The sequence below is a fragment of the Rhinolophus ferrumequinum genome, chromosome 18 (genome assembly GCF_004115265.2).
Source record: "Rhinolophus ferrumequinum isolate MPI-CBG mRhiFer1 chromosome 18, mRhiFer1_v1.p, whole genome shotgun sequence".
In the NCBI taxonomy this organism is placed as follows: Eukaryota; Metazoa; Chordata; class Mammalia; order Chiroptera; family Rhinolophidae; genus Rhinolophus; species Rhinolophus ferrumequinum.
In genome coordinates this window covers 30831556-30842066 of record NC_046301.1, presented here as the reverse complement: position 1 = coordinate 30842066, position 10511 = coordinate 30831556, and the positions used below count along the sequence as shown (strand labels likewise).

Below are 10511 nucleotides of genomic sequence, written 5' to 3'. Positions count from 1 at the left end.
AAATTATCGAGATGGAGAACTGATTAGTGGTCGCCAGGGGCAGGAATGGGATGGTGGGTGAGGTTAGAAGGGGCGGCATGAGGGAGCCTTGTGGTGATGGAGCAGTTCTGTATCTCGATCACGGTGGTGGACACACAAATCTACACGTGGGATAAAACGGCACAGAGCTACACACACGAACACACAGGTGCGAGCCCGACTGGTGACGGCTGCAGTTTGCTGTATTGTAGCAAGGTTATCATCTTGGTGTTGATGCTGTCCCACGGTTACATATAACGTTGTCATTGGGGGAACCCAGATGAAGGGTACACAGGAACTCCCATACATTAATTTGCACCTTTCTAGGAATCAATAATTGTTTCAAAACAAGAGTAAAATCCACAATCAGAAAGGAAACATTCCGGGCTTTGTCCGTATCATCGAGTCAGATTCTTGTGAAGCACTCCCGTGAGACAAGGTGAAGACCTAATACGAGGAGCCACTGTTAGCCAATTTGTTTTGTGCAGAGATAGCAACAAGAACAAGCCAAGGGAGCCGTCTCCCGGTGAGTCCCATCTCACACACCAGAAAGGACAACACGGAGACAAAAGGGGCCGATGACTGCAACAGGGGATGTCGCATGGCCTCAGAGCAGCTCCTCCCAGGCTGCCATCCCTAGTGTTCTGGATCACCACAAACTGTCCTGCCAACACTCCGACAGGCTGTGCCTCACCCCATTGCCTGCACGGCCTATGTGGGTCTGTGTAACTTGCCAGGGCACCACGGCAGACCCCTTTCCCTACGCCTCTCTCAGAGTGGGCCTGCGCATCGATAGTTTTAAAACCCTCCCTGTAATTCTGCTAGCAAGCTGGGGTTGGAAACCTAGGTCTAGCTAGCTCTGCCAGTGAGGAGCCTGAGGTTTGCATCTGAGTCTGCCAGTGGTTCGCCCTGAGGCAATTCAACTCTGGCTGGAACTCAGTTTCCTCACCTGTGAAAGTGGGGGCGGCCGGCACTCAAAGGAAACCGTTGGTTGTAGGATTTGGTACCTGCTCCCCGGGACACGCCAGCACCACCTGTTATGAGCACAGCCTCCCTATTGCCAGAGAAGTGCTTAGGACATGCAAAAGGCACATTTGTTGGCCACGGGCCCCCGCAAGGCTTTCTCCCAGATGTGAACAGGAAAATGAAAAAGCATGAAGAAAGGGAGTGCTTTGGAGAGAACAGGGCACCTGGTAAAATATGCCACCGCTGTGCGTCCACACATAGAGATTTCTAGAGCAATTCCTCTCTTAGACCAGAGTCCTTTGCACATACACATATACGAATTTAAGGAAGAACATCATGGTTTTGACCTACATATGGAAATAAATCAGAATGATGTCCCAGATCCTAGCTTACTCAATTTCTTCTTTATTCAATGAATTCATTTGTTCATGCACTTGGTCATTCGTTCAACCCACAAACATTTTAAATGCATCTCATCATTATTTGGCACTGTTGAAATCAACGTTCATCTTCTCATTTGGAACTGCACACTCAGATTTGAGCTCTGGGCCTTCCAGAAAGCCCAGATAATTACTTGATGTTATCAGAGCCTGAACTATAAGGAAGTAACCGAGGGCAAGCAACAAGGTGGTAAGCTCAGTGAAGGAGAGCAGGGGACTGGGCCTCGAGTGTCTAGGGAGAAAGCCAGTATGTGTGCCTGGAGCCAAAGTCTCAGTGATCTGCTGGGGAAATGCATCCCGCACACCTGTGTCAGATGCTTCAGCCGCCTGAGCCGTCTGTGGGACGTTCACAAGCGTTATGCGGAAAAAGGCCTTCCAGAGTCACAAAAGTCTAGAAAAGGCCAGGTCTGCCAAGTCGAGGAGTAGCCTCTTCTGTGGAACTTTCTAGAACCTTTACTGTGCTAACATGCACTGTGTATCCCCAAGAGGGAGATGCAGCCAGGGAGGTTTCCTAAGCCTACCTGGACACAGAGCTTTACACGAGACCCTTGAAGCAGGATCCATTGGAAAAGGGAGGGCTGACTCTGGGCTCCAGGAGTGGCAGGCTCATGCCAAGAATAGACAAGGCCGGGCAGCCAGGGGCAAAGGACAGGGAAAGGAGGAAAGAGGGTCAGCTGGGAAATTTTTGTAGGATTTGGGACAAGGGACCTAAAAGCTACAGAGGGACATTCTGTCTACTTTAGAAGAAGAAGCTGCTTCTTCCTCCTGGGACCTGGGAACTTGGGGACAAGTGTGAAGCCGAAAGGCTGGCTGAGAATGAAGGTCAACTCAAGGGAATGAGAAAGGGAATGTAAATGTCACATCTGTTGCAGACAAAGATCCTGGTGAGAGAAAGGGCAGCGCTGAGGTGGCCGCCAAGGCTCCTCCAGCTGCGGGAGTGTCCTGACTCTGAGCCCAGGCAGCAGGAGACCGGACTCACCAGTCTGAACCAGAATCCTCCCTCCCCTGTAAAGGGCAGTCCCCACAGCCCCCAAAGTCAACCATGAACACCTGCCACCTAGTGACGGAGAGCAATGCTGCTTGACAACAGATTAGCGCACTGCGGATAAACATTTTCACAGATTCCATGTGGTTTAATTGAATCTTATTTGAATGCAAAGCATCTGCTGAATAATTATGAGTTGCCGATTGGTTCCAGCTGATCACATCAGCACACTGGGGAAGAGCAGTGCTTACTCCCAGAGCTCCACTGCCCTGTTCCAGGACGGCTCCTCCTTCTGTGCTCAGGCCCTTGGAACCCTAGGATTCCATAAAATTCTCGGGAGACGGCCGGGCCGGGAGTTACATGAACCAGATCCTCTCACCAATTCTGGGGTTCACTCAAGGAGGACCTCATGTCCTTGTTGTCCCTCAAAGCCCTCCCTGGGGATGAATATATGCTTCTGACACAGACGTCTGAGTTAGGGGAAGCTCTTCTTGGCTCTGGCCTCTCTTTTCTCCTTGACAATTGTCCAGTTACAGCGGAAATTTCCACTGTGGGTTAGTGGGAGACAGGCAGGTACTTCACGTCTTCAGTTTTCCGGGTTTTAGTTTCGGTTCTTGGCCAGTACGTTGGGAGTTGTCTGTGGTTCAGCAGGAGATGTGGCTCTTCTCCTTGTTTTGCCACTGGTGAAGTTCTAGCCAGTGAGGGGACTTGCCTCTTCACCTGCCTCGGGGGACCTCAGAGAAGCGCCTCCTACTCCAAGCCCTCGTCACTGTGCGTTAACCAACATCACTTCCTTCATTCATTCGTACATGGAATTGTTCCACAGAAATTCCAGCATTTGTGTCCTCCTGGAGTAGGGGTGGGCTCTTGGGGACCCCTTTCTCAAGTTTCTCAGGGTTCAGATCGGCTATGGGGTCTGCTGTGCCAGGCTGCAGCTGTGGCCTGACCACAGGACCCTGAGGCTGAAGGAGGCAGAGGTAGCCCTTTGAGTTCTTGGTGCCGGTGGAGGCCAAGCGACTGTCTATGGGAACCTTGACCTTGCATTCAGAGGCTCCAATGAGCAAGCAGCGTGCTCAGGGTGATTGATGCACAAAAGTTGTCTTAGCTTAGGTCCTTACTGGGACTTCTCTAGATCGGCACAAAAGTCTTTTTGACCAGATTCTGTGCCTCCTATTAGGCAATAGGCCCGAATTCCCAGCCAGTGGGACAAAGCTCTTGGAAGTGGGTAGGGAGGGAGGGGTAAAACTTATCTTTAGTGAATCAGGAAATGAGACTGACCCTGTGGCAGGGCTCCGTGGAGCAGGAGGAGGTTCTGGAACTCCAGGTTAGCTGGGATCTAACTCCTTAATCCTGGTGGGGACCCTGGAATCTGGCTTGCAGCTCTGGGGGTCTTGAGAAACGTCAGAGCCCCTGGACACAGTTGGGCTCAGGTAGAAGTTTGCTGAGACAAATGACCTTAGCTCTGAAAATTTCAATCTCTGCTAGGAACTCCCATAGCAACCTATAGGGGAAGCTGGTGCATCACCCAGCTTGGGTTCTGTATATTCCTGGTCTTTCAACCCTGAGAGAATCTAGAGCGATGGGATTTTTGATAGATTTCAACAGAATTTGATAAGAGTCCAGAAATTTTGCAAAAAATGTCAGCTTTTCTGCTGATAGTGTCTGCCTTTATTGTGCATATATTATTTTATTTTCTGTGCATGGTTGTGGTGGAGGGTGGGTTGGCTGGGAGCAAGGAGAAGATTTTAACGGTCATAGGAATAGACTGAGGAGCCCTGGATGGAATCTAGTTGCTGAAGACCTCAGCAATGGCCAGGGCCTTTGCCATTTGCTTCTTTAAAACACTCGTGAAAACCACTCAGAATAGAAAGGTGTTCAAGTCTGTTAACCACTGGCTGTCCTCAAGAATGGGGACAAAGTCTAGCCAGGTAAATGTGCACTCACTTTGGGTCGTTGTCTGTTTCCAGCCTAGCTAGACTCTCCATCTCTGTCTCAAGGAATTGCATTCTCCACTACCCAGGAACCTAGAGTCCTTCCTTGCCCCACCCACCTTTGTAGAGTCTGTCATCAATTCCCATCAATTTGGCCTCTGCACTAGCTCCGGAGCCTATCAATTTCACTCTCCCACCTGGAATGTTCTCCTCCCACCTCCCCCCATGCCACCTGCCCACCCAAGCCATGACTCTCCCCTGGACCACAGCACAGCGCCAGACTGCTCCACAGGCATCCACTCTACTTCACTCCCACATCTCCTCCCTGACAATATAGCACCGAATCCTCCCCCAAATACACATTTGGTTACATCACCCCCTGCTGAATCCCATGCATGCTCGCCTTGGCTCATCAGAGGAGGGCAAAACCCTGTACCACGGCCTCCTTGGTCCTGCTTGCTCTGCCCTTGCCCAGCAATCCAGCCTTGCCACCACCATGCATACGCCGGCGTTCTCTCTCCACAGCCATGTGTCCTACTTCATTGGGTCATATGAGTTTTAAATGGAATTTTACAGCACACATGGTATTTAACAGCACCCACAGTGCAAGTTCAATAAGTACCATTATTATATTAACCCTTGATTCTCCATGGTCCCTCTTGCTGAGGTCTGTGCATATTGTCCCCTTTGCCTGGAACGTCCTTTCTTTCACTGTTCTACTCATACCTTTCTATCTCAGTTTCAATGTCACTTTCATGGGAAGCCTTCCAGGATATCTCACACAGGCCAGACCCTCATCTCGCCTCCACTTGGTCACCGGTTATCTCTCCAGCATCACATTTATCACCTCTGCAACTTCCCCAAGGATGCTTGCCTCCGGTATAGTCTATACACGCTCACCAAGTCATGGTTGTTTTTGCTCTCCACCTAATCTCCTAGCACTTGGCCCAGGGACGGTTTCTTAGCAGGTAGTTAAATGGATGAAAGACAAACTAGAGGACTGAAGGAAAAGGAAATGGGCAGTGTTGGCAGGAGTGAACGTTTAGCGTGAAGGGATTATAATCAGACTTCTCTCTCTCTCTAAAATAATTGTTGGGTTTTTTTTCTCCAGATAACAGTGATACACATTAATTAAATGTGTGCATCTCAGTTAGAAGATCTAGAGGTCTGGAGGGTGGTCACAGGGGCAAGGGCAGAAGGAGGCCTCAGAGTACCGGTCCCTAGGGTAAGAGACCACATGCAGCTCAGAACCAAAGCCTGGCTGGCTCCATGGGACTCACATTTCCTGGGTGGTTCTCAGCAACTTCGTGGGGATGGCCCAGGAGTGGAAGTCCACCACTTGCTCTTGTGTGCCCTGGGACAAGCCATTTCATCCCCTATGTGTCTCATTTTCTTCATCTGTCCAGTGGAGATAAAGATGAGGGCCTACTTCCTTAGGCCACATGGATTTTAAATGGGATTGTACAGCACACGTGGTGTTTAACAGCACACATAATCCATGTTCAATAAATGCCATTATTGTATTAGTCCTTATCAGTGGGATCATCAAAGCAGACTCTCAGTCCTTTCACTTGCTGTGGAATAAAACCAATAGAGTCGTAAGAGGCCTAATTCTCCTTATCAGTGTAACTTGTTCCTTTTCCTAGTAATTGCCTGAATTTTCATGTGTAAGCAGGAAAAATGACCCCTTTAACAGCACTTTGCGGCTACTTCTACCACAAAGCCAGAGGATTACCAAACTGGAGAGGCTTATCTTGACTTTTTCATTCATTTGCACAGAATAAGTCCTTAAGGGTTTTCGGTCTGAGACTATGCCTAAGGAACATGTTTTCTGCCTGATAAATGGCTCATGTAGAAGAAAAAGAAAAACACAGATTTTGCAGATGAAGGCACAGGATCCCCATGGATTGTTTGTTTCCTGGGTTCAGTTTTTGTAAAGTGGGAACACTGCTTTGCTTTTTCAATCCAGGGGACTATCCAGCAGATGAGTGTAGGAAGATGTTCCCTGGAGTCCCTCCCGCCATCGCTGGCTTTGTGATTATTAACACGCCTATGATTTCAGGCTCTCAAAGAAAGGGATTTCTCAAAAGTTCCAACTTTAGGGCATCAGTAAGCTAGCAATGGGATCTTTGCTTTAAATCAAACAGCCCGCAGCCTTTATACTAACAGGAAGATGAAGAGCTTTTTCAAAACCAGTAGCTCCCAATGCTTTCTCTTCTAACACAGGAAGACGTACCCTTTTACATTATTCACATGACGCTGTGCTGAGACAAGGCAGGAGAACGGGTCTTTTCTTCCCGAGTAATCTCCAGCCATTTTCTGCAGTGCTTCTCACCGCTCGATTGCTGCCCACTGCTGTTACCCAGCTGTGCAATGGTTCTGTTGTTCCACTGTCCCTTTGGGCAGGAACATTTGAAAGCGGGGATTTGGCAAAGGTTCTGCCTTTGGAAGTTGTTTGTCGGCTCCCGTCAAACAGACCATGGGAAGGAAAAGGAATCTGGAATGCTTTACAGCGAGGAGAGTTTGGGACTTGACTCAGGACAAAACAATATGCAATTATTTGTTTGCCCTCTAAAAGGACGGCCTTTTGGTCATCAAGAGCCTCTGGGTCAGGGCAGGATGAGGAGACGCTGCTCCATCATTCTTGGCTGCTTCTTTCAGCCCCCACTCATTGATACATTGGTCAGCATTGCTAGGGTTAGGAAGGAAAGCCCCTCTGTGCAGTTCCTGAATCTTGAACAAGGTGACTCAGGCAAAAAGAGTCACCTTGTCTTCTATCCTCTGGGACACAGGTTGTCAGTTCATGTCTCCAACGTGGCATTGCTTTTATTTCTCCCTCCATAGACCTCTGATGGACTCGGCTTCCCCCCGATGTGGAGCTCCCCCAAGACAGTAACCATGCACTGCCTGTCATTGTGTTTCCCAGCACAGAGAAAGACGCAACACTTATTCTGAGTCAATAACAACATGAATGAATGAATGAATGACTGAGCGAATGATGGCACTTGAAAGCCAAGGGTGTTTCTGCCTCACAAGGTCATTGTCTTGTGAGGAAAGAAGGCAAATGAGGAGATCAGTGACAAGTCCAATGTGCAGGATTGCTTCCTGTGCCTTTTGACCTTCAGCTATGAAGCATGACCTTTACTGCTTGTTGAGCACAGACTGCTTTTAAAGGATATCCTTCCACTGCCCTCCCAGAAGGAAGGGGAGATTGGATGGGGTGGGCTCAGAGCCCACCACTTGCCAGACCTCCTGAGCATGCTCAGAAATAAGAAGACAATAAGGGAAGGTGGCAGTGGAAGGGAATTTGAAAGCAGTCCTGGAGTGGCGCTGGGTCCGTTTTGGCTGAGGAGGTAGGAAAAAGTCTTAGTGGAACTGGTAGGTTTTTTTTGAGAGTCATCTGAATATGAAAGAAGACAGGATAACTAAGTAAACACCTTTCCCTCGAGCCCTCCCTCCACCTCATACAAATGTGTGTATGCACACACATACACGCACGTGTACACACATGTGCATTAATGCACACACACACATGCACACATATGTCCTTTGGGAAGTAGATCATGTTGTGGACACAGGTATCGAATGGAAAGCCGCTTCTTTAGAAGAGACAAAAACCCAATACAGTAAAACCCCAAGATAACATAGCCCAGGGCAATAGGAATTTGGATATAACACAATTGGCATCAAATATTCTCATGGTGGGGGGACAGGCTGGGAGGAGAGGGCAAAGCTGGGGGGAGAAACTGCAGGGAATCCTGATACAGAAAGCGGGGAGGTAGAGGATGGGACTCTGCGTCCCAATTTTCTCCAAAAAGGCCAACAAAAGGGCGCCAATTAGGGGAGTCCTGTAATCTCCATCTGTTTTGGAAGTTCCGGCAAAGGTCCTAGGACCCAGAATCATCTCTGATATTTAAGCCAGAGCAGACATCTGCCACCAGGTGGCACTAAACAAGACCCGGAGGGGCGCCGACGGTATTGTGCCTTAGCTGGGGGGCGGCCCCTTCGTTCATTGACCTTATACCACTCCAGTGTTTCATTGTAGGACCTTGGATTTCTCGGCCCCCATTTAATGCATGCTTGTATGGTTTTACTATAGTGATTCTCAATGAAATAATGATGATCCTTTGGATATCTAAAATACCTTGTCGTTTATCAAGTGCTTACCATTGCCAGAGACCCATCTACGAGAGCCAATCTGGAGGTGACAACCATTGGGAAGATGGGGGACTCCAGGGGCTCTCAGGAAGCTCCACACGGTTGCCTTCTTTCTTTCCCTTCAAGGCTGCTCCTCCTTTGTAGGATGAAAGAACTTTCTTCCCAGACACCTGCTAGACCTTTTGTCTGAAGTCACTCTGCCACCTGGTGGCAATCTCTGGGAATTGCAGCGCTATCCTGGCCAATTTCACGTAAACCTTGTTGGCTGGGTTCTCCCATCTCCAAAACCCTCCCCAGCAACCTAATCAAGTCCTGTTCATTCACTTGGTAAAGCTCTGTGAAGCTCTATTTTGTAAAGGCACCCGCTACCATCTATGATGCTCTTTTCCCGTGTAGCGACACAGGTCTGACCTCTCAGTGCGGTCATCCCATTAACTGCTATCAAGCAGCCAATCCTCCTCCCCACGTGCAGCCTTCCCACCCTCTCCCCCTTCTTTCCATTCCTTCACTGCACTGTCTCCACCTGTCACATTCAGTAACATGTGTGTTAATTGTGTCTGTCCCCCCTAGACATGTTGTCTTTCTGAAGGTGTGCTGTCTTAGGTACCATTCTATCTCTGCCACTAGAACAGCACTGGGCACACACAAGCGCCCAGTAGATGTCTGATGAAAGAGTGAACTGCCTGAGATACACACCAGTCCGTGATGACTTCGCTTCTTCCAAACACTTGCTTTCTGTTTTGTGAATGGTATGTCATTATGTGCCATCTTGTACGTAGCTTTATTTATGTAAACCCTCTACTACCTCCTGGATTCCATCTTCTGGAGAAGATTATGTTTGCGTTGTTCTAACTGAAGCAGAAGGCCAATAAATAAATATTTTTATTGTGAATACTATCATATTACTGTCATTAGTGCAAGCCCTCACATTTATAATCTGTTTTGTAGTATCTATCACTTTCTATCCTAGACAATTCTATGAAAGATTAAAAACAGGAATGACAAATCTTATTTTTATATAAGGAAACTAAGGCTCAGGGAGATTAAATGAGTTGCCCATGGTCACACAACTCCTGAGAGGACATGCTGGCACTTCTGACTCCACACTGAGCACTGTGTTCTCGGCTTTCCTTGATTAGCATCCAAATGGGGAGACTGTCAGTCGGATTAGATTGTTGGGAGAAAGTGGCATTATGGGGTATGCAGCGGGATCTGGGCAAAGAGCCAGTGGTCTGTAGAAAAGTGGATTCTCCCGTATTCTTTGCCCCTGCTGTATTAATCCGCCCAGGCTGCCAAAACGAAGTACCACAGACGGGTACTGAAATAACAGACATTAATTTTCTCACAGTTCTGGAGGCTGGAAGACTGAGATCCAAGGGTCACCATGGTAGTTTCATCGGAAGCCTCTCTCTTTAGCTTGTACATGGCCATTTCTTCCTGTGTCTTCCACATGGTCTTCCCTCTGAGTGTGTGCACGTCCTAATTTCTTCTTCTTTTTTTTTTTTTTTTGGTTGGAGAAAGATGGCTGACACTTTATGCTTTATTGCTTTGGGAGGGAGGTGCTCAGGAGCTCTTGGTGGGGCGAGCCCGCTTCCTCTTCAGTGTCACCGGCTTCTGGCTGCGCAGGATGGCGCTGGCTCTACGGATAGCAGCCATGCGCAGGTCTGGACGGTACTTGTTCTTGCGGATCATGTGCCGGATGCTGCTGAGGGTGGCCCGGGCGTTCTTGTTGATGGTGGTCCGCACATAGGAGGTGGCTGGCTTTCGCTGGCCGGATCTCCGCTTCATGACGACCACCACACCTTTGCCATCGGCTGCTGGCTCCACGCCCACCGTCTTGCGGTGAATCAGCCCGTTGTAGAGGAAGGAGTTGCGGGCCTTCAGATTATTGGGCTCGGTGCTGTATGTCTGCTTGTTTCTTTTGATCAGGAAGCTGGAGCAGTTGCGCACGACCATCCATTGCAAATGCGCAGACATGGCGACAGCTCCTCTCGTTGCCGCAGCCGGAGCCGG

At 48.9% G+C, this 10511-nt stretch overlaps 1 protein-coding gene across 1 annotated transcript; it reads right to left on the bottom strand.

Annotated features, from left to right (window-relative positions):
* Positions 1 to 10009: 10009 nt before the first annotated feature.
* LOC117038020 (60S ribosomal protein L28-like) lies at positions 10010 to 10511 on the bottom strand. The gene has a single exon (XM_033134609.1). The coding sequence runs from the start codon at positions 10473 to 10475 to the stop codon at positions 10062 to 10064; it is 414 nt and encodes a 137-aa protein (XP_032990500.1). The 5' UTR covers positions 10476 to 10511; the 3' UTR covers positions 10010 to 10061.